Genomic DNA, 25,158 nt, shown 5'->3' on the forward strand with positions numbered 1-25,158 from the left:
ACCAGTAGGTTCCCCGGGTTAGAGTCACACAGTTTTATAACAATACAGTGTTCAATATTTGGCAAAATAACAAATATACAAGATAGAAGTGTTTCCTAGGAGCGAAAACAAAAACCAGTGTCTAACAGAGAAACAATAGGAGTATGAATAGTACAAGAGTTACTTAAAATGAACTAGAATGGTGGTTATATTGTTATATTGAATTTGATATAACAATGAAAACTAGTATTGCACATGATGGAGAAAATGATACTGCTCTACATTGACAGGTGATCATGATATTGAAGAATAATATTGCATTAAAGTAGATGAAAGCTGAAAACCTGTTGATGTTCAGCATCTTTGCCAGATGAAGTAATCAATCATTAAAGTTGTTAATGATGAACTTTATGATGCGACACATTCATTAATTGGCATTTCTTCTGACCAATAAATCACATAGGCACCATTTCAAACTCTTGATGATGATCACTGTCCATCAGTTCTGCATTGTTTCACCCCCCTCCTCTCCTTTATCCTCATGTCCCCTTCGTGCTCTCTACTCACCGTTTCCTCCCACCTCTCATTCTTTGTCCCTTCCTTTCTTTCAAAGTGCTCTCCATTGCTCTCATCTGTCAGCGTTTGCTCCTGTCTGATCCCCCTCTCACTCAGAGGGGCTCCACTCGCTTATCGCTGCCTGACAGAAGCCCCCTTTTGAAGAACTCCACTCTGTTTTTTTTATCCGTGTGTGCGTGTGCGTGTGCGTGTGCGTGTGCGTGTGTGTGTGTGTGTGTGTGTGTGCGTGCGCATGAATGTTGTTGGAAAGTGTGTCTTGACAAACAGGACGAATCGCAGTGTCGGTCAGTTCATCAGATGTCTTTTTTTGCTGACTCCTGGCTGAACTTTGCCTTCACAACTCGGTTGGTCATCACCAGCACTGTAACTGGCTCAGTGTGTCTCCACCAGGCCTGTGTTTAGATCATTTTCAACTCTGCCAATTTTGGAAGAACAATTGAATAGTAAAAGCCATTTGGCTTGAGAAGGTCTCCACTTAAAAATAATTGAGACTGAATACTCCATTAGTAAATGAATTGATGTCTTTATTCACACTCTGAGCTGGCCATGGCCTCTCAATTAGTGAGGTCCTCTGAATACATCTGGGATGATTTTTTTTCAATATGCTGTCTAACCTCTTCTGGATAGCTAGATTTGAATACAAACAGCTGCCTGGCTGCTCATGCAACAGGCCTCAGACATAACAAATGTCCATATGTGTGCAGTGTTCAGCCTAAACGTGGTGAAATGCAAAACATGTACTAAGAATCATTGTTAAAACTACTTGAAATAATAATGGCAGTATGGCCAATGAAATATCCAAATTGCATGAGCTGCATTTCTTTGGTAAAGGTATAATGTGCCACAACATAGCAATAGCAAAAAGTATTGTAATGATACAGAGATACCCCGGCCTGCAAATCATGTTCCAGATGTAAGGGAGCAGACATGTTTGTTACATTTTTATATGTCATTTTTTTCAGTGAAAATAAAATGCAAAAATTAGCATACCATTCCCATTAAAATCGTGACTTATTTTGCAGTCAAATTATCACTGTCAAACCAATGGCAAATAGATTTTTTTTTGTATATTGTGCAACCCTATTAAAAACTTGTTTGCTGTGAAGAAATGGGAATTTATAAAAGATAATTTATCTGCGATATGTATATACTGTGGAAAACAAACTCTTGTCTACATGTGCAGTCAGTCAGGAGCACTCTGGTCATAGATTTAACCATTAAAAGCAACAAATGGAAATAGAGTTATGCTTGGCGCTGATGGCTCTACTCAATGCTTAACCCCCCCCCCCCGGTCATACAAAAGTGGGCCTGAAGCAAGACATAAAATACCCATTTAACCTTTAAGCCATGTTTGGACCCTGAATTTGGAGGGTGGAGGCTGGGGTGGAAGAAGCAGCTGCAGCAGTGGTGTGTGGCAGCGTTGGTGTGGCAGGGATCAGTGAGTAGGAGGCCATATTTAAATGGACCGCCTTGTTGTGAGAATGGGCTGCGATTGGTGTGTGACTGATGAGAAGCAATGATCCAATCAAGTTACAAACTTACCAAGATTGAGCAAAGCAGACAAAAATGTACTGTACTGACAAGGTAAATAATAATGGAACACAGTACACAAGGTCCCAACATCAAGGATATGACACAATGTTTTTTTTTATTCAGTATTTTCAGACTAAACAGCAAATAGCACAACATGAGTTAAGATAAACAAGTAAATGCAGGGTTAAAATTTAGAAAATGACTGTGAGATGAGATTTAAAAGACGATTCAGCTCTTAGCCTCAAAAATAAAAAATAACACTCGTCCTGCTGAAAATTAATTTAAAAAAAACACACAGCTAAATTCAAGCATCAGATATGATGCAATAAAGTGCACTACTTTCATACCAAACATCTTTTAAAGCAAGGTCCTGTATCTGACTTATTACTAATTCATATGACAGGACTGGTTCTAGTTATACATTACGTCTGATGTCAATCAGTAAATGAACTTGTCTCTTTGCTGCTGTTTTACTGATGTCAGGAGAGATGGAGATTCACCTCAGTCCAACATTTAAAAACCTCACTAACACAGCATGGCACTGAGCAATGTCAACTTTTCAAAGGAAAAAAAATCACCACTATATTTTGCCCAGTCGAAACATTATGATTACTGAACTTGGATCAAATCACATCAGATCTGTTGCCAGATGCTCACAGGACCGCTGAGGATTTACATAGTCTCTGCTACCTACTGATCATCTCCAGCTCTTTCATTCGCTGATCTTCTTTATACAGTGATATCTGTGCACTGAACACAGAAACTGATACTGTGCTTTCTGACAGACATTAACAGAACATTAAAAGCCTGAGCCAAAACAAAGTCTGGTGAGGAGTAATTACCTCTAAGACAACTCTGCAGCCTCGTACTGTATCCTCTCTGCATCTTTTCCTGTCAGGGGAGGAAGGGCCGTGGCTCCATCTTCGTGTGGGCATCAGGCAACGGCGGGCGCAGCAGAGACCATTGCTCCTGCGACGGCTACACCAACTCTATCTACACCATCTCCATCTCCAGCACAGCCGAGAGCGGACGCAAGCCGTGGTACCTGGAGGAATGCTCGTCCACACTGACCACCACCTACAGCAGCGGAGAGAACTACGACCGGAAAATTGTAAGAACTGCTGCTGCTTGCAAACAAGCACATGTACACACAAACACACACGCACACACGCACACACACACGCGCACACACACACACACACACTAGAGCACATTCACTCTTGAAAGGAGTACAAGAACCCATGGCCTAATTTTACTGCAGAGCCAGAATGCTCTTTCCTTCTTCACTGATGTCCAAATTATAGTATGGTGTTTTGTGCTTAATTGCAATTTGGACAAGATTTCTGTTTTCCATCTTTAAATGTGTGACATGAACCACAAAGATTTGCCAAGGTTTGTTTCCCTGCCTTAGATAACCATTAATTTACATTGGATACTGACCATGTTTTGATTAGTTGCTTAAAAGAATGTAAACATTTGCACACCCAATATATAAATTTGGCTAAAGGGATAGTTCAGATTTTTTGAGGTAGGGTTGTATGAGGTACTTATCCATCGTCAGTGTATTACCTACAGCAGATGTCAGTCAGCACACCCTCAGTTTGGAGAAGCAGACAGATCAAATCAATCTCAGTTTAAGTGGGCACCATAATGAGAATGTTTGCACTGCTTTACCTTGCCATCAGACAGCCCTTTCTGACAGGGAAGTGAAGCCATTATTTATGCTTTCTTCAAAGCCACCAGACCCTTTGACAAAAACAGCAGTTATACTTCACAGAACAGGGAGTTGATGATCTACTGTTGTCTTGATCGGCGTTCTTTTGTGTCTGTGTGAATCCTAGAAGGATTAGAAAACTCAAGTCAGACAATGATACAAACTAACTGTTCGAGGCAGCGGTAGATGAGCAACTCCCGTGTTCTTGGAGGTAAAATTACTTTTTTTGTCAAAGGAGTCCAGTAGCTTTTAAGAAAGCGTTGATATGCTTTAGTTCGCCATCAGAAAGAGCTGTCTGACAGCGGGGTAAAGTAGTGTTTAATGCCCAGTCCCCCAATGATTTGTGACAAGATGAAACCGTTTTAGAAGGTTAGAGCAGTGTGAACTGGCCGGTTTGAGCTTGACTACAGTTGGCTGATGGAGTCACCTGCAACTCCGCTGGTCAAATCGCTGTTGGCTGGTTTTAGAATGTAAGGAACGTTCGGCTTGTAGTGAAGTCTACTGGTCAAGTCAAAATGACTGCAGATGGTGTGTTTGCCTGCTGCAGAAGGTGCTCCCACCGAACCCTCTGTTTCCCTCAGTGTCGGATGGTGGGTAACTGCAAAATAATCCTGAAAAGCTGGAAATCAGAAAGGAAGTACAGAGAGTTGTTGCATAGAGATGATACACCGCCTCATCTAGTTGCATTGGTGTGAACCGGCAGGTTTTTAGAACATTGCAGAACAACATGCAAGTAGTTGCACGTTTCAACTTGTCTCGTCAAGAATCTTTGGTCTGAACTGGGCTTTAGAGGTGACATTTTCTTTTTAGCTGGCAAAAATATGTTTTGTTGCTGCCCCCATCCACAGCAGTACATTGCTTAGCTTGGTACACCTACCTGCCTCTCGACCGCCATCTACTGTATGTCAAGCCCAGAGACTGGCTATCGGTCAGTGTCAGGCCATTGGTGTGCATCTGTCACCCAAGTTTTTGCAGTGTGTCTCACCACCATTTGCACCACCTTTGTTGGCTTCTTTTTTGGCTAATTCGGCATGTTGAATCTCTGAGACAGCGGAGCCCATCTGTGAATTAAGTCACTGATTTGCAGTTTAGCTCAGTAAAGCGAGATGGAAGTGAAGAAAACAAACAAATGCAGTCAAGAGGGTGTAAGACTGAAACAAACATGTTGTATTAGGTATACTTATGTTTTTAGCCATTGAGCTCTTTAGCAGAAAGGGTTTGTAATTGTGCAAATGTGCTATTGTGCGCTGGCGCAGGGTTAATATGTTTTTTTTCTTTCAACATCGGTTTGTGTTGTTAATGTGCTAACTGACGAACTTGCGTCTTCAATCTGTCCTGACGCTCTTCCAGTTTCCCTTTTTTTTTAAGGTGAATACAGACTACCTCCGCCTGCTTGTATGAAGAGTTATTTCCTCTCACACAGGTGCAGAATGTACATGCTAGTTCGTCGTTGGCTGTAGTCTTTATGGTACATTCAGGTGTAACTTTTGGCAACGTGAGCAGATGCAACAGTCGTCCTTCGCTGCCACTAGTTCTCTGATGTCACTTTGGTTTGTCTGGGCCTTAATACACTGTATATAGAGAAGTACCTCAGACAAGCCAACTTCAAAAAATTCCGAACTATCCCTTTAAGAACAGAGCATGATGCTTCTGACATTAACTTGGCCTTGTCGGTGTGTGCTTGCTTGTGGCTACAGTGGTGTGGCCTGGTTTGACCCAAATCAATCCCATGATCCACTGGGACGGACAGTGACAGTTGTCCACTGTGAGCTAGCTTGTCTGGCAGCGTCTTACTACATTCCTCAGACTGATGCTACGGACAGGCACACACACACACACACACACACACACACACACATTCTCGCCAGTTTCCCTCCGGCTTTGTACACTTACAGTAGAACCTCTTATATCTGAATGTCAGTCTAATCTACTTGAGCACACACTGTCCTGTCTGCTAAATGCTGTTGGACCACTTTCACTTCTTAGTAAACCATTTCGGATTCTGTGTGTGTGCGTATGTGTGTGCGCGCGCGCGTGCGCGTGCGCATGTGTGTGTGTCGTCGGATAATCCCTCAAACTTTTTGGTCCAGGAAAGGTCCTTTGATGAGGGCTCAGGCTGGAAGTTAGCCAAGCTTTTCTTGGCTGACTGACTGTCAAGCTGTCTGACTAGTTGGCTGTCTAAAGTCCATACAATCAAAGTGAACATACAGCACTTTAACAACATGTTTTACTACTTTTTATACCTTCTTTATTCTCCGTCCTTGCCTTCTCCTTGGGGATTGGATTGATTTCTTGAATTCCTGGGGAAAACCACTGATATGTTTACTTGTGTGTGTGTGTGTGTGTGTGTGTGTGTGTGTGTGTGTGTGTGTGTGAGCATCTGTGTATGTTATCTGTAGTGAGGCTGTGTATCAAAGCTGGAATGTGAGTTTCAGGAGTTTCAGGTGTGTCTAAATCCTCCTGATCCTCATGACTTCAATCTCTGTCTGTCTGTGTCTTTCTTCCTCTCCTCCTGCCTGTCACTGTTTTTCCGCTCTTCCTTCACTTCACTCCTCCTGTAACCATCGACTCCTCTGCTTCTTCATCTGTTTTCCTCTGAATATCGTCTTTGACTCTTCCCTTCCTTCTTTTCCCATCTCTTCCCTGCTCACTTTTCTCTGTCTTCATTCCTCTTTGTTTCTCTTTTATCCCCTGTGTAACTTCACTCTCCTTTTCCTCTCCTCTATCTGCAGATCACAACAGACCTGAGACATCGATGTACAGACAGTCACACGGGGACGTCGGCCTCGGCTCCCATGGCTGCTGCCATTATTGCTCTGGCCCTGGAGGCAAAGTAAGATCCACTTAACCTCATCCCTTCGCTTCATCTCTTTGTCCCTTGCTTACCTCCTAATGCCCTCTTGTCCTCTGGCCTCATTGATCTCCGAGGGGAACACGTGAAGTGTTTTCTCACAAATGCATCATTGTCAAGTCAGCATGGAGATGCATTTAAATACTTGGAAAATGCTGTCTTTGTTTAAGTGAGTTAATCCCAGCAACATTTGTGAGGAGACATACAGGGCTTCAGAGGAAGAGACACTCCTGCAGGACCTGCGGCCTCACAGATCAGCTTCTTGCTTTTAGTGTGAGCAGCACAACAAATGTAAATGTACTTCTGGATGGTGGGCTAGAGAATGTAATGGTTAGAGCACATTATCTCACCATAGTACATTATACACCTGCATCCGGTCAATTCAGAGTTTCAGCACTTACATGCAATTAACCCGCCTCTATGTCATGATGTATTTACATTTACTGATTCTACATCTGCAGCTGGCAGGGATGCCTTCTTGAAAGGTCGTATTAATGTAGGACTCCTTCAGGTTCAGCCAAAGCAGGTCTTAGGGTCACAAATATCAGCAGATGTTAAAATTGAAATGCTGAATGAAGGGAGTCTTAGGCTGTTGATGTTAAACTGTTATTCTGGATGTCAGGCCAAAATCAATAGTGGACAGTGTGTTGATGTGACAGATAAACCATTTTTCTTGGTAGGGGAAGTTTGTTGATGAATCCTGGCCTCTAGTGCACCTTTGAAAAGGTTTTAGGGGAGTTTTGGTACACTCAGGCACTGTGTGTAGAGACGCGCTATCAGTGGTGAACTGTGCTTGAACTTTAACAGAATTAAAGCACGTGAGTAGTGACAACTATATATAGCTGAAGTGTGTACATAGTGTAGTGTTAACGGAGTTAGGACATATGACTTGATATGATAATATATTGCAGTACCATCTCCTCAGAGACATTCACACAAATATCACAATCTAGTCTTGTGATTCTGAGACAAGTGTGTTTGTGTCTTTTACTGCAGATGTGAACTCTGAACTGTTCTGTCAATTTATAGCTGTTCTCATGATGGCACTTTGGTACACAGTGTTTCATGTCAGCTGTCTATAAAACAGAGGGCTCTTTATAAAATAATGAATAGATATAGAATATGATTACTGTATGTTTTAAGGGTATACTTTCTAGAGGTCGACAGGGGAATTTTAAATGCCATTTTAATAGGAAATAGGGAATAGGAAAAAGCCAATAACCCCCCCACCACTGTGGAAGAAGTTTGACAGTGTCTAACAGTGTCTGTTGTTGCAGTTTACCTACAAAACTTTATGTAAATACATGTTAAAATGAAGAACAATAAGTAAGTAAGTAAGTCAAATTTATTTATATATATATATTTATATAATGCTTCACAAGGCCAATATACAATAAGAAGTAATCCTAGAGACCAAAGTGACTACATGAAAAGGTCAAGCATGTCAAGCAAAACTATTTGCACACACAAGAAAGAAGAAAGAAAGAAGAATTCACACCACACAACAATAATACACAAAACTTGGGAAAATACAGCCCTGGTGCACACAAGTTACCCAAACGCCGGTCTAAACAGGTGTGTCTTTAGCTGGCTGTTAAAAGAAACAGTACACTTGGGCAGACTCACAAAGCAGAGGAGACCTGCTTTCTATGGAGCTGTACCCATTGATCATTTAACACAGCCCTCCCCTTTTTGGCTCTGGTTGGTGTACGTTGTCACGTGACAGGTTGATCTATTGGAGCCAAGTTCCATCAATAACATAGTTTGTGAAGCGTCCAGTCGGCACTGATTAATCAGCCAAACTGATAAATCTCTTCCCCTCTTATATTTATCCATATAAAAACTGTGATGTATCGCAGATGGTTGTCTTGAGATATGCTTCTTATAACACAATCACCTGTATAACAATGTCATCATTATTATTAACTGTCCTGTTTTGTTGCTTTTAAACATATAAACCATTTAGATCTTGGTTTGAAGATATCCTTGGTGACAGAATTTCATGCTTTCTGCAAAAAGCAGGGCTACCCACAGACATTTTGGGGCCAGGTGCTTTCATGCCAAACATTTCTGCTAGAGGGGACAGGAGTGCCAATTTCAAAGTTGGCACTTTCAAAGATGAGAAAAGTAAGAAAGACAGATTTTAAAAGCAGTTTATTTTCAGTCAGTTTCAAAGTCCTGTCCTGCCCTTGTGCCATCTAGATGCCCTGGTTTCTGTCTGTGTGAGACACAGCGGATGTCTGTCCTGCCCCCCTCTTTGAAAACGGTCGATGTGCTTTATTTGTGATAAATTCGTTAATCGGAAAGAGTGCAGCGCAGGTGTGGAGACTCTGAATTGGGCTTTACCCCATCATCACATGTTGAGCAGCTCAGTTAGCTGAGGTCACTTCATTTAACCTGGATAATCCAATCCAAATCCTCCCAGTAGAAAATATTCTCGGTTTCCTGGCAGTGCTGGGCACATAAGCCTGTTTCCTCAACAAGATTATCACACACTGCTTCTTGCCTGCCTGCTTTCTTCTCTTCTGCTAGCTCTCACCTCCTCTCTGTCATGCGTGCTGTGCCTCCACCACTGTCACGATGGTCTTTTTTTCCCTCCTCCAAGGCAAACACTCTCTTTCATTCTTTCTTTCCTTTTTTCACTTTCTCACATGGATAAACTTGCATGCATGCACACGCAGGCAAACAGAGGATGAAAGCAAAAGACGGAAAGAGTTTAGACAAATTCTGTGGCATACTGATCATATCTGCTCTTATCTGGTGAATGAAAGCAAGCAGTCTCTGTGATAAACATGTCAAGACGCCATTGCGCTAGACTTCTTTAAACTCTCTGTTGTGAGGTCTCGGTATGAGAGTGGATTGGAACATGTTGCTTCAGAAAACTGTCCCATGCTCCGCTCTCTGTAGACTTTGCCAAGTTTAAGATGTTTTAAGTCAGCACATGATTTATCTCTTTATGGGCTCGAGTCTAGCACGGCAAGCAGCGGCGATGTTTTAGAGCTTCAGAAACTTTTACTTCTTTCCCCTTTCCTTTTGTCCTTGGAAGTGGAGAGATGGAAAAGAGAGTGAACGTGGAGACAGGAGACTTCAGTGAGGAAATTAGGAGGATAAACAAGAAATAAGCAAGGATAACCTACCATAAGAATCTCATCTACTGGGAGGTTTCAAGCAACCAAAGCAGGGACAGGGTCATTGGCTTTAAAGTTCAAGTTAGAGAGGCAAATTTTAGTTTGATGTGTAACATTTTGAACCAAGGTGAGATGGACTACTGAAAATTTTGGCTTTTTGCCTTTTCATTTTCCTCCTTCCCTTCCCCTTTTGCATTCTCTTTACAGATGTGTGTTTTCATCCATGATTACACTTGAAAGCATGCAGAGAAACCTATATTACACATACTGATTTGCTGCTGGTTTTCCCCAGTATGCGAGCTACTCCATTAATTAGTATTGGCTTGTTTATGGGGAGGCTGTCGTGGCCTAGATAACGATGCCAAAGTCACTTTTAATTAATGACCATAAAACATTTATGAAACCATAATTACACAGTGGCAGCTAAGCCTATTAATATTGATCTGAACATTAATGAATTCAACTTTTCATGGCACTTATCTGTGCTACCATCCTTTAATTATTTTTTACTTGATATTTTATTTTCAGCTGTTGTGTGTTTTTCAGTTGGATTAGACAAGTGTGTGCTCATTGAGGCTGCTAGTGAATTTTAAACATGTAACAGCCTGTTAGTATCTTAGCTACTGTTTTATTCTGGGCATCACAGTGATGTGGTACTGCAGGTTCACTGCAAGCAGGGCCTCCCATAAAAAGACAAAACTTTCTTTCCATCCAGTATTTCTTTTCTTTGTTTTATCCCGATCTCATCTTGTAAGGCTCAGACACACCAAACAGACATCAGAGAACTAGTGGCCACAAAGTCCGACTGTTGTGTCAGCTCACGTTGCCTGTGTCTTAGCCAAAAAGTTGCACTCGAACACACCGCAAAGACCACAACCAATGACCAACTAGCATGTACGTTCTGTGCCTGCGTGAAAGGAAATAGCTCTCCATAGCAGCAGGCGAAAGTAGTCTGTATTCATTCATTAAAAGATTCAAGGCACTGGTTTGTTAGCCAGTTAGCACATTAACAACACAACCTGATGTTCATTCATTCATTCATTCATCTTCTAACCACTTCATCCTCACAACCTGATGTTGAAAGACCAAACTATGTTTACTGTGTGCTAGCAAACAATAACACAGACAAATACGAACAGTTTCTGCTAAAGAGCTCAGTGGCTAAAAACATAATCTTACCTACTTTAACAAGTTTATTTCAAAGTCACGACCTCCTGACTTTCGCCATTTGTTTACAATCCACACTTAAGTTTCTCTCTATATTTGCTGAGTTGAACTGCCAATAAGGGTACACTCAGCGTACTTCAAGACCAAGAGTTCACTTGCTTTGGTCCGAATCAGGGACTAATTTTGTTACAAAGTTGCATAATTGCCTAGAGTTGGTTCGTGTTCTCACGGCAGCATTTACAAGCATACCAGATAAAATGCTTGTGTGAGACAGCTGCTCTTGATTGGTCAGAATTTCCATGTGGAAAAATCCAGGAAGTCAACAAAACGTTGAAGAAGAGTACAGTTGCAAGTAGTGTTGTCACGATACCAAAATCTTTGTTTCAGTACCAATACCAATATGAATTTCGATACTTTTCGATACTCTTCTGTACTTTTCCTAAGGAAAAGTCCTTTTGATACAAACCTTTAGAACAATAAATAGTAGGGGTGTAACGGTACCAAAAAAATCATGGTTCGGTCAGTACCTCGGTACCTACGTTACGGTTTGGTAAGTCAAATGTTCCACCAAGTTTGTGTTGTCTCGTGTTGTCTCCCTTTGCGAGGCAGACTTTCTCTTGTCTTTTTCACGCACGCCAGCTGCGGATGTTGATACAGGTGTTGTTATACACACCACTTGCGCAATCTGTGCTCCAATAGGAACAGGAAAGGCGTTTGTGTGCATAAATGAGTAAAATAAATTAACTAAATTAATGAATTGAATCAATTAGTACTGGTATTTTCCAAATGCAGTATAGTACCGTTTGGAATACTCTAGAACTGCAATACTGTTTTAGCACTGGTATACCTTGCAACACTACTTGCAAGATAAATGTGACACTTTCTAATGTCACAATGGAGGGACAACTACGCAGGTTGATTTTAGCGCTGGGCATTGTGGACTATATTGCTGTCATTGTTCATTTTAGTCAAACCATACAGTTTGAAAATGAGGCACGGCTCCAACTACAAAACAATGTTTTGATGCATTGGATGTGCTGAATGTGCATATTAAGGCAGTACAGGAGGAGGTGCACATTAATAATTCTCCAGGACTGTAACATGCTCATGTTTAACCCAAACAATGTGTCATGTGACTGCAGTTGGTTCAGATCCAGGTCGGAACACGTTCTCACTACAAACGAACCGCACCAGAATTCATTTGTAACCTGATCAAGACCACCTCTTCAAGAACATCTCAATCCGGTTGTTTTGGTGCACACCTGAGTGCAATTGCTCTGTTCACACTTTCCCAAACAAACCGCATGTAGGGGGCAGATGAACTTGAGTTCAATTAAACCGAACCAAACAGGGCAGGTTTGAAAGCACCCTTACTGACAGCCCAGCACTGACCACCTGCCGACTTTGGGCTTGGTGTGTCAGGGTGTGTTTTGAATGTTAACCTGATAACTGCAAAACGGCTGACCGAACACTCCATTGGATACATTTAATTACTTTGCTTTAAATGCCTGATGGACAGCTAATGTGAAACGTTTACATATTCTTCCGTGCTGTGAGAGATTGATGGCCAGCTCTCTGCATAGCTGAATTTTTCTGCTCTCTAAGTAAAACTACAAATTAAATGGTTGGAATTAAAATACCAACTATGATTTGGATTTTGTTATTATGGCTGGCCTGTGGCAAATAGGACAGGTCAGTGGGGACAGCCGGCACACATTGTCTTGTAGTGTACAAAAGTTTGGGAGTCAAAAAAAAAAAAATTCTTGTGTCCTGAAGGTCAGAAACTTCAGGATCTTATCACACATGTCCAACTGACTAATCCAAATGTGGTTCTGTAACTTGACTCGGCTAATGAATAAAATCACACCAAACCTCTAAATGTAGCTGGCTTCAGATATCTATGTAAGGCAGCAATGCTCAGCATCTGTCAATCTGGGATTGTTGCATATGGCAAAGATCTGACTCTTTAACACATGTTTATTTCCTAGATTATTTATTTTTCTCTCACCATGTGTGCAACTCCACATAACTCATGTGACATCAGGGAAAAAGATAAAGCATTTTATGTACAGCTCTTTTCATTACAAGTAAATGCAATTTGTTTTACATTAAAGCCATAAAATATGTAACGCAATATATGCAAAGAGGAAAATATTAAAGATAAAAATACAGAAAACCTAGCGACTTACAAAACCAAGCATGGCCTTGATGAACCCCGTCCACAGCCCAGTAGTGCTACTCCCTGACACAGATAAATAAAATTGACAGAACATTTACAGGATAAAGTGCATATGCGAAGGAGGCTTTTGACCGTAATCTCTGAAAGTCAGCAGCTAAATGTGTGATGCTGAGACGTCTCCCAGATGTTGAGGATTTTTAAGTGCATTTTTGGTTTAAGAGATCACAGTAAGATGTGAGAGAACCTGCTCTTATGCAAGTTGCTCAACGGGCAAAGGCACAGTGTGTTCAGGTCAGACTCATTTCGCTGCCTGTCACTCTCTGTCTCCCTCTCACATCATATCTTCTTAAATTTCAAAATGTTGGGTTGCAAACCTTAAATGTTTGTTTTAGGTTGACTGATTGAGAGTAGTGCAGATTCTGGAGGTCTCAGATGGTGAGGGAGGGACATGAGGGGAGGGAATGGAGCATCTGGACGGCATATGAGATGGAAGGGAATCCCAGGAAACTTGGTGACCCACTTCTTCCTGGTTTTTCCTTTTTAATGTAGCATTTGGACATCAAAGCGGCTGAGGCACATGGCTGCCATCTCATAATGGATCTCACGTGAGATCTGAGAAGCGAGGGATGGGTGAATGGGCATCTATGGGTTCCGTCTTTGCCTCTCTGTAATTTTCTCTCTCAGTAATCTTCCACCTACTGTATATAATACTGTGTTTTATTTACCTTGCTTTACATTTCATCTGCGTTCTTCGTCCATGCGCTTTGTTTTTTAATCTCCTTCCTCTTTTATCCTCAACTTTTTATGCTCCTCTTTAATCCACCAGCCCTCCCCCATGTTGTGTTGTGAATTTACTCCCATGAGGAAGAAATCTCTCCACGTTTTACTGTCCATTCTCCCATTTTAGTCCTTTGTTTTTTCTCTCCATGTTCTGCTTTTCTTTTCAAAGCATAATGCATAATTCAAAACATATTTCTCATCATCATTCCTGTATTTACATCATCAGTGCTGCTTGACCTTGTCGTATCTGCGTTTGTTGAAATGTATGCGTAGGACTGTTTAAGTATGTGCATAGGACAGCAGGTCTTTATATCACTTATTTATTTATTTAGTTCCTGCTCTGTTATGTGTTCCTACTCCTTGGTCCACAGATATTTTACAATAAATATATTAATGTGTTGGTGTGTTAATTTTTTCCCAACAGTCCTCTTTTAACATGGAGAGATGTGCAGCACATAATTGTAAAGACCTCCAGAGCTGGACATCTCAGCGCCCCTGACTGGAAGACCAATGCTGCTGGATACAACGGTACACACACACACACACACACACACACCGAGGATCAGATTGCTTTGGAACAAATCTCAGTATCTTTTTAGGAGTTCTACACAACTAGTTACAGGACGATATGAAAAATTTACGATTATCCTGGTGAAAATAAGTGGGATTAACAGTATTAACCAGTAATCATTGAAATATGCTTAAAACATATGGACTCACTTTTTTTATTATTTCCTTTGATTTTTATTAGGAATTTAAAAGCATCATGACTCAAAACGTGACTCTAAAATCCCAGAGGACAGTGCTTTTCTAAAAACACATATTTCCAATGTGATCCTTAATGGAAACAACAAACAATACATATGTGACTGGTGGAGCCTAGTGTCTGTTGATATGAAAAGGCCCAGATCATGGAAACCTTTGGAGGCCATCTCTATTTATTCCTGGCAACAAGAGGTGAAAACAAAATCCTCTGTCAAATACAACCATTTAACCCCGAGCCCCTACACAATTTAAGTGACACAGGATTATGTTAGCATAAAATGAACAGCTTAACAGCGCTAAAACACAGAAATAACTACGATAGCAGTGTTGCTCACCTCTCCCACAGAGCACAACAGCAAAAGGGGAGAGATAAGGTAGGAGACACCTCTTTATAGCTGTGGTACCCCCATGGTGAATGTAGGGCTACAGAAACTGAGTGAACAGTCAACAACAATCAACCCTCCCCACAAATCCTCCTTAACGTTTGTTTTAAAAACTGTTGTTTGGCTTTGTTTACCATGCAGGGAAGGTTGTTCCACAAGGAGATCATAGTGCAGAAAAATGAGCCTCTTGCTATTTTACCATTAACATGAGGAGCACTGCTCTTGTGTTGCATTGATGTTGGCTTTCAACCATGTCAGTTTGATAGTTCATAGATTCTTGGGCCCATACTTTACATTTTTACAGAAACAAATATTTATATTGCATCACAGATAAGACACGCATATTTTTACAGTGAAAAACGATCTAAAAAAAAAACCAGGCCTTTCAGCTATTTAAAATGGCATCATATATTTTGATTAAAAAATATGCCAGTGCTTGATTAAGATCTTTTGCATTGCATTTTGAGGTTAGTGTGTAAGCAGCCTTTTTTGCACAGTTTTTATTGGTGGTTGCCCAGCAGACTTTTGGGAGATGCTGGACACAATAATCACAATTATTGCCATGATGGAAATTCACCATAACTTATCAACTTAATGCTAGAGTCTTGTTAAGTGATCGGCAATAAAAAATATACTAGGGTTGGATCAATGGATGTCAATGGACCAATGGCAGGCAGTGTTTGACCACTGAGCCCATTTAAAAGCCCCTTCTCCCCCACATTCCTCCTTCCACACGAACACTGGGGCATGTGTTTGTGGTGGTACTGATGGCATTTGTTGAATGCTTAAAAAGTAACAATTCTGTTTCCTAGCAAGGGTTCCCGGTTCGATCCCGGGTGTGGGAGCCCTTCTGTGCGGAGTTTGCATGTTCTCTCTGTGTCAGTGTGGGTTCTCTCCGGGCACTCCGGCTTAGATTAATTGATAACTCTAAATTGTCCGTAGTTGTGAATGTGAGCGTGAATGGTTGTCTGTCTCTATGTGTCAGCCCTGCGATAGTCTGGCGACCTGTCCAGGATGTACCCTGCCTCTCGCCCGATGTCAGCTGGGATAGGCTCCAGCCCCCCCGCGACCCTCAAGAGGATGAAGTGGTTAGAAGATGAATGAATGAATGAAGTTTGTCGCCACCATTGTGAAGATTTTCCAGTGTCCCCGTCACTTATCAATATCTGCTCAAATCCACTCTGGCTGACTCCTGTTTTTTTTAATTTCCTGGAGTTTACTTTTTAATAACTTACAGACCCATTACTTAATATAGTCCACCTCCCCCCCTCTCTCTGTCACTCCCTCTGTCAGACAAACACACACCGTGCTGTACAGCAGTGTCATCGTCCATTGCCCAGCCCTATCCTATACCCCACAAAACTATCTTTAAATCAGTCAAAAGTTCACTACAGATAGAGTTTATATATAGATATATATTGTTTATGGTTGTGTCAAAGGTCGCTGAAAGAAAATCCAAATCTCTTTGTTTTCACATCAGTTTAAATGCAGGACTGTGTCATGGATGATGCTGTGGGCTGTCAAATTTTTGTCAGTAAATATTGTCTCAACACATCAGTTAACTAACAGTTGCAATTAAGATTCATAGTGGGATGTAGAGTGTTTGAAAGAACAATACAGAGCAGTTACAGAGAAATCAATATGCAGTATTTTGACTCCTGCATTAGTTTCTCTCCAATCAGAAGAAGGATGATGAGCAGTTTCCAAAAATGTTTCCTTCTTGCTTAACTACTGCGCCACCAGCTGCCATCTGTCAGGGTCCATGTGGTGGTTGCTCTTAACTTTGTGCGTGCGTGTCTAAGTGTGTATGCATACCTGCGTGTGTGTGCGTGCGTGTGTGTGTGTGTTTGTATGAGGGAGAGAAACCCAACAGAGTGAGAACTAGGGGTCAGCCAGGCTGCAGGCCCAGTGTGCCTGGAGATTTTCCAAGTGACTGTTTTTTCAAAGAGGAACTAAAGAGAACCAGAACAGGGAGGGGGGGCAGTGGGAGAAGTATGGAAGGAATTCATATTTGAGCTGCTGTACCCATAAGTTTAGTGTTTTCCAAACTTTCTTTTTCACTTCTAGACAAGTACCTTAGGTGTCCTCAGTAGAGAATACCTGTTAAAACACTTGATGCTCTGAACTTTTGCTTTGACATAACAGGCTTTAGTAGGACTTTAAAAACATTACAATACTAGATGCCTTAAAGGAGGGCTACAAACTTGTCCAGAAGTCTTGTTACTGATTCTTAATCTGACCTTTCATATTATTTGTGGTTGCATGTTTTAGAGTTCGGGGAAAAAAGCAAAATCTTCTGTAAGACTTTAAACTATAAATAGTGTTTTGATAAAACATCACTGGCATGAGAGCCAGTAGAGTCAGCGTTGGAGCAGTCTGATCAGCTGTGACTTTTTTTACCGTCTCCTGCAGTCAGCCACCTGTATGGCTTTGGATTGATGGACGCTGAGGCGATGGTGAAGGAGGCAGAGCGATGGAAGCAAGTACCTCCTCAGCACGTCTGTGTGGAGAGCGCAGACCGACAAATAAGGTAGAACGAACACACACAAGCCCTTTTTAGATAGGAATTGTGCAAATGTGCAGGAAAGCCCAGTCAGTCTTTTTTCAGCATTGGCAGTATAAAAACAAAATCGGAGAGTGCAGCAAAATGCCGCCTACCTACTTTTGTTGATACAGAATGCGCCTTTTTCGGGGCAGTGGGGGGCGTGAGCAAGTAACAAAATGTGTAGCTCAGCGTGTGACGTAAACAGTGAAGGGAAGGGAAGGGAAGCCGCGGCTGGTCAGTCCTTCGGCGATTCTCTCATAAGTCAGCCCGTTCCTCACCGTCCCCGTCATCTGACTGTTAACGGCCTCTTCGTTTGTGAGGACAAGGAGGGCGCGCAATTCCTTGTCTCCTCAGTTGCTCATCTTTACAGTGTCTGTCAGGTTTGTGTTTCCCTCTTGCTACCAGCTGCTCGCGAATTCCTGCTATCAGCTGTTTCCTGTTTATCCACTGCCAGTGGGTCGCACAGTCATCAACAGCTCCTCCCACAAGTCTTCAACAGCCCCTTCCGTTGTGGAAGGTCGCCTCTGTCTTTTTGAAGTAAGAGGGTTTCGCCAATATGACTACCCTACGAGGCGAGGGGGAGGATCAAAGTTGCCAATCCGGTTCTGTGTGTCTAAGCGCTCGCAGCTTGCCGGCAAAATGGCCCAACATTCGCGGAAAATCTGGCAGCAGAAAAGGGGCTATAGAAACATGTCCTGATACACTAGCTTGAAAATTACAATTGCTTAATTTGAAGTGCTGACAAGCTGCCCTTCCAAGTGACCAGACCAGTTGTTGAGCTCACTAATGAATAGAGTACATGGCCAAAAGTATGTGGACACACAGACATTACACTAGTATGTTGTCATTAAACTTTTCTGTCCAGGCAAGTCAAGTTCTTACATAAAAAAAACTTGGAAAACCCTTTCGTCCTCACTCTGTTTTAGCCAAATTAGCTGTGGTTCTTAAACCGGGTCTGTTCAGGATTCTTGGAACCTTGGTGATATAGCGAAGCAGCGTTTTTAGCAGTTCAGAGTGGAACTGTTGTAATCAAGAATGTGTCATCAACTGAGGGCGTTGCACAGTTCACAACCGAAGTAAACAGTCTTAGTGCAGCCAGGGTTTATAAGTTGTGCCTATACTTATGCAGGAAACAAAATACAAACATGGAGGCTCGGTAGTCTGAACCTAGATGGCAACTCGCTGTATTATTTTCCACATTTTCAACTCTTCCACTTTTACCTCTCACAGTATAAGCCGTGTTTAAATGTACTCAGAGCACCTTGCTAAGCGGCAGCTCGACAAAACAGCTTACAGAAACAATATGACATCACACAGATTAAATGTGAGTATTAGTTTGTATCCAGAAAATAAGCACGGACCAACTATTAATGATAGGTTGAAGTGAAAGACTATTATGTGCATGACTCAATCCTCTTTTTGCAACCTGTAGAATATGACATGCCGCTTGATGTCAGCCCGGTTCACACTTCAGGTCAGGGTAAACCTGCTGTTTTTTTGTTCCAACTGGGAACCAACTTTTCAGGTTGTGAACCAATTTATTTTTTGGTTGAAATGCTCTGAAGGGTTCAAAATGAGGCACACAATGTAAGCCTGGAAATCTACTGCCACACTTACGGACGGCCATTCTGTAGTTAAACAGGTATATTTATTGCAGCAGCCTCTCGCAGTTCAAAGTGAAATGCCAGATAAGTGAGTCAACTCTCAAACCAACATATGTGACAAACATCTTTCTCATTTTCTCTCTCTTTTTTTTCCTTTCCCTGGTGTTTTATGCACCAGCATGTGTTTGAGAGTGCAGTTGTGCAAGCTGTACCTTGATAGGGGCCAAGCATTAGTTCTGGCAGGGTGCTTCTCATATAAGACCTTTACTACGCACGCACTCACACTCACACAGAGAGAGAGAGACACACACACACACACACACACACACACACACACAAGGAGAGAGCCAGGGCTTCACAGCTTGTTATTCTTGATGCAGCTGGAAGCCTGAGCACTGTTCTGTGTTAGGCTGACTGGCTGAACTTGGGCTCTGAACTGGTTTGGCTCGGTGGCCAGCGACTGCAGCATTATCAGTGTCATTCTGCCTGTTCTGCTCCAGCGCACAAGTCAGTCCATATGAGGCTTATGTAAAGTCCAGCCTGTGTCAGAGGCACTCGTGCTCAGACCTCCATACTCATGTAGTGTGTGCTGGCTCATGGAGAGATTACCAGTGTTGTTGCGTGAAAGAAATAAAAACCACCCTGTCATTTCAGCTTCCCTTTCCATGTGTAGTGTGTTTGTGAGTAGCCTTAGAGCTGCATGAAATGGTCAGTCAGACATTTGTCCAGTTTGGGAGCTTAAGCCTTGTCCATAAATAGAATTATCCCTCATCCATCCAGCCAGATAGCAGGCTTGCAAAGAAGTAAAAGTAGACAATCACCATGAAACATAAGGCTTTGTTTTGTTTCTGGAACAAAGAGAGAAAAGTCATGACAGTTTAATATGTAACACAGCACAAAACAGTATTTTCAGACTGCCCTAAAAAGTCTGAAATATTGTTTTCCCTTAACAAATCCCTTTATTGAGTATCAAAGTCATGTATAATTGTCTCTGTGCTCACATGTTTTTTCATCCAATGTGTTAATGTATTTTGGAGGCAGGTCTACCTGCTTCTCTTTTTCTTGGTTGGTACATCTACAGATGTGTGTGTTCTGTGCTTCTAACTCGCTACACGAGTGCAGCCGTCACCTCACTGGTGTGTTCCCACACACCCTCTGGCTGGCCCCTCTGACTGCGTTCGGTAATGTCTGTCTGCAATCGCTCGCCTCACTCCACTTGGAGCACGCACCAGGAAAAACTGCCTGATCTGTGCGCAATCAGGCTGGTGGTAATCAGCTGTGCATCTGCTCTGCTCGGTCCCATGCGAACAGTTCAGTTATCTGTGTTGTGTCATGGAGAAGCCAGAGCTGTGATATCAGCCTTAGACTCCCCAGCCATTACTGCTGTCCGCCTTCCAAACAGTCTTCGACTGCTTACGAAAGAGACAATCAGTGCTTTCCCTCTGTTATTCATTCCATCACGTCTCCCTGAGCTCACACAATTTTCTGCTGTATTTCTCTGTTTTCAGTGGTTTTAATGTTAATTGTTTGTATTGACTGTTAGTCCCTGGAGAATTATGTAAATGATTGGAGACGGAGTCGAAGGACAAATGGAGAAATTGTTATGGATTGTTATGGGAAAAACAATTCATAACGCACTGCTTTAAACAATAATAAACCACTTTGACAACTTTCATACAAATTTTCTGATCTAATTGATATGAGACGAGTGAATTTGTTTAACCAGTGTCAGAAGTTTGAAACACATGCATTTACAATACATCCCCTAATGGAAGTCAATAAATTCATCTTGCTGGCCGAATTTGGCCTTTCACAAACAAATTGGCGTGTTTAGCTGTTATTAATTATCAATAGAGTGATCCAACAGCCAACACAGTCACTTACTCATCATTTCACATGGTCACAGCCACACTAAACTTCTGAGAGAACAATTAGCCGAATGATTAAAGCAGGTATTTATGACTGTAACTAAAATCTTTCTAGGTCTCGACGGGCACTAGCTGAATGGCAAAACAGAAAACTTTTAGTGATCAATTACGCAGTTGTGTTGCTTTTTGTCTCATTTAAACCTAAAGCCAAGTTTAAGTAAAATGTCGTTCCAGGAAAAAATACTTCATCTTCATCGCACAACTAAAGGCAATCTTTACCAGCCGATAATTGTCTTGGAGTAATTTTCTTCTTAATGATAAACATCTGTGCTGTATCACTTAGGCTCTTAAAATGTCATCACCATCATCGTAACCCTGACAACAGGGCGTCTAATGAAATGGTTTCCAATACAGAATCAAACGACACAAGTCGCTGCAATAATTGTCTCTAACCCTCTACCCAACAAAAAGAAGTAATTAAAGAAGTGCTTTTATATGTTATTTTGCTAGAAAGTGGAATTCACCAGTCTCCAGCAAATAACCCTGCATGTAATCCAGTACTGAGCCGAGTTGGCTCAGCTGCTTTATGTACCACTGGTGTGCAGCAGTAATGTGTGTACGACTCATTATCAAAAGCTTTGCTCTGCCATGATAGTGTTCATCGTCCCCTGTGCTGGACTTGTCCATGTTTTCAGTGTTTCTGTCTTACTTACTGTACATTAGATCATACCACAGATGTTATTCAAGGGTTCATTAGATGTTTGCGTTGGCTGTTCAGTGGCTGTGCATAGCGGACAGAACAAATAATGATCTTTGTCTTTCTCATCGTGCTCATGGTACTTGGTTTCTTTGGCTGGTTGAGGTTTGAGAAATGGAAAACCTCTTGTGCGAACCGTTTGTGCGCATTCTTTGTGTTTTTGGAAGAAGTTAAATTGAAGTACACATTGATTGCCTCAGTGTATTGAAACTTGATATTGAGTGTTACGTCAGTCATTAACAGATTTTTTTTTGGTGAGTTGACTGAACAGAATGTCTCAGTGTAGGGAGACAGTCACAGTCCCCAACTTCAATCCCTGAAAAATCATTATGACCGAGGGCACACAGAGTTACATTCAGCAGCTAAATCCTGTGTTTTGAAGATGATGTCCAGTTTAAAGCAACACTTCACTCCACAAATGACCATTTGTGTATCAATTACTCACCCTGTGTTGTGTTGAATTCTCCACGCTGAACAAAGAATCAAGTACAGAAAATTTTTGATGAAATCGAAGTTGCAAGGATTCACGTCTAACAACAGCAAAGTTATATGAAAACATCAGTTTACAAACGTTCACCCAACTTGTGCAACATAATCCAAGTCTCATTATCCAGTCCTATGTTCAGTGCTTCCCAAACAGACAACCCTTTCTGATGTGGAACTGAACAGGAAGTGAAACCATTGAGAAAAACAGTCATTTTAACTCACTGAACACGGGAGCTGCTGGTCTACTGCTGCCTGCATCAATGAATTAGTTAGTGTTATTCTGTGACCTTGGTGTTTTAAGACATTAGTTTGCATTCACCCAGATCACACAGTAACACAAAAAAACTGATCAAAGCAGTGGTAGACCAGCATCTCCGTTGTTCAGGAAGGTAAAATTACTGTTTTTGTCAATGGAGTCTGGTTTTAAAGAGAGCATTGCTAAGTTTCACTTTTAGTTAAGTTCCCTGTCGCAAAGGGCTGTCTGTTTGGGAAGCACTGAGCATATTTCTGGATAAATGAGACTTTGATTATACTGTGTGAGAGTTTGTAAACTGATGTTCTGATATAGTTTTGCTGTTGTAAAACACAGTCGCCTATGACCTCAATTAATCAAGAAGAATTGTCTGTTTTGGATTCTTCCTTCACTGTGGAGGCATGCAGGGGAAAAAAGTTTTCTTCACAAATTTAACGCAACACGGGTTAGTAATTGATATACATCTGGTTACTTGGGAGTCCTTCAGCTTTAGCCAGCTGTCAGGGTCCAATCTGCACGTGAAACCCTGAAATGTAAAGATGGAAGCTCTTACTAATTAGTAGCTTTAAATGCACTTCCTCTTCACTCAAAAAAACTGTATCATAGCTTCATAGAGAGATATATGATTTGAAAGACAAGTATATCACCAGAACTTAGGGTCTGACAGCCTACATTTATCATAAGTCATATGTAACTTATCTATGTGACATGGTTTTAACCCGACTCGCCAGCTGCTCTGCAGTAATATCTGATATCCTGTTTATTTGTTTGTTTTATATTTTTTGCTGCAATGAAATGCACTGGTACACCCAGCAAATCTCTCTGGTTAATGCCGCAATGCTTGCAAAAGTGTTTTATGGTTTTCCCACTTTCTGTCAGTGGAGCTGGTTGTGTGTTGGTAGTGTCTTGTGTCCTTCAGTAGGCTGATTGATAACTCCATACACTGATTAAAAACAATGCCAAGCTGTTAATATCTCTGTTTTTGTGTGTATGTTCTCTTCGTGTCTTCCTTCTTAACTGGTTCCCATCTTGTCCTGCAGAACTATCCGTCCAGAGCATGTGGTTCGGTCAGTGTACAAGGCAACAGGATGCACTGACAACCCCAACCACCACGTGATCTACCTGGAGCACGTGGTCGTACGTATCACAATCACACACACCCGCCGTGGGGACCTGTCAATCAATCTGACCTCACCCTCAGGGACCAAGTCTCAGCTGCTTGCCAACAGGTAAACAAAGCTTGGTGCACTTCCTGGAAGCCTGTTTTTTTCTTTTTCTTTTTTTTTTTTTCTTTCCAGCTTCTGTTTTTCACAATACAGGAAACAGTATAGGGGCTCACTTCTTGTTCACATATTGTCGTATGACAGCCAAACATTGCACTGAGATATGTTTCTGAAAACAGGGAGGTGTACAAAAAAGAGGTAGTACAATATGTAATTTGAGCAACAGTCCTAGAGCCAGCGAAAATACGATGGATGGTGTAATCTAGCAGTTTTTTCCTGGCAAGAAGGAGGGAAGTTTACCGTAGTTCATCTACAACCCATATTGTTATGATACAGAGCTGCTTGGCAACTGGCAAAGTATCCATTTAGAAAACTTTTTATCCTCGAAAAAATGTGGATTCACTTGTTCTATGCTTGCTTTGCTAACACGAGCACCATACTGGATGTCGTGTATTATGTAGCTAGTTCATGTTTACCTCAGATAAACCGCAGTCCTTTACCATGTTTGTCTGCTGTTCATTAGAGACTGAGTGTACTTGGTTTAGTGGTTGAGGTTGTTTGTACTTGTATTTGCACTACTTGAGTTGTTTCCTCATCTGATATCTTGTGTATGATTTCGTGTGTGTGTTTATGTTTGTATGGGTATGTGTACGTGTGTGTGTGCATGTGTGTGTGTGCGTGCTTGTGTTCTTGTTGTGCAGGTTGTTTGATCACTCCATGGAGGGTTTTAAGAACTGGGAGTTTATGACCACCCACTGCTGGGGAGAGAAGGCAGCAGGCGACTGGGTCCTAGAGATCTATGATTCACCTTCTCAACTCCGCAGCCAGAAAGTACCCGGTATGACAGTGTAGCTAATTTCTTTCATTGTTATTATTTTGTTTGATTCAATTTGCAGAGAGTAGAAACAGGAGAGAGTTTAGAGGACCAGCAGGAGCACACATGTTGCTCTGGAGGCAGTGAACTTAACTGCTCGATGACCCACTAATTTAACAACATAATAAAGTCACAAATGGACAGTATTAATTTCTAAGAAGCTGTTAGGTCGATCTCTATAATCCCACGTAAGTTGTGCCTAGTTTTCTCATGTGCATTGTGAAGAGTTTAATGTAAAATATTCCACTTATTGTAGCTGAAAATACGGAATAAGTTATAGAGTGGTGAAAGATGTTTGAACTGCTACAACTGAACACAAAAAAGGAGAAAACTCTGCACATCTGCGTGATATTATGCTCTTGTTTTTTGTGGACCATAATGACAACTCTGTTTATCAGATATACAAATCAAATAGATTTCAAAGAATATTCAGCTGCTTGCCATCAGGACTGGATCTGCGTCTAAGACTTTATTTTTTTCTTCTTCTTTATTA

At 41.6% G+C, this 25,158-nt stretch overlaps 1 protein-coding gene across 3 annotated transcripts in view; it reads left to right on the forward strand.

Moving 5' to 3' along the window:
* Positions 1-25,158, forward strand: part of pcsk5b (proprotein convertase subtilisin/kexin type 5b) — a 121,449-nt gene that overhangs the window by 36,953 nt on the left and 59,338 nt on the right. For all 3 annotated transcript variants that reach the window (XM_049578060.1, XM_049578062.1, XM_049578061.1), the window contains exons 8-13: positions 2,987-3,199; positions 6,535-6,635; positions 14,332-14,435; positions 17,468-17,585; positions 23,609-23,797; positions 24,493-24,629. In XM_049578060.1, coding sequence (XP_049434017.1) covers positions 2,987-3,199; positions 6,535-6,635; positions 14,332-14,435; positions 17,468-17,585; positions 23,609-23,797; positions 24,493-24,629 — 862 coding nt within the window. The remainder of the gene's footprint in view (positions 1-2,986; positions 3,200-6,534; positions 6,636-14,331; positions 14,436-17,467; positions 17,586-23,608; positions 23,798-24,492; positions 24,630-25,158) is intronic.

This window comes from Epinephelus fuscoguttatus, linkage group LG6 (genome assembly GCF_011397635.1).
Source record: "Epinephelus fuscoguttatus linkage group LG6, E.fuscoguttatus.final_Chr_v1".
NCBI lineage: Eukaryota > Metazoa > Chordata > Actinopteri > Perciformes > Serranidae > Epinephelus > Epinephelus fuscoguttatus.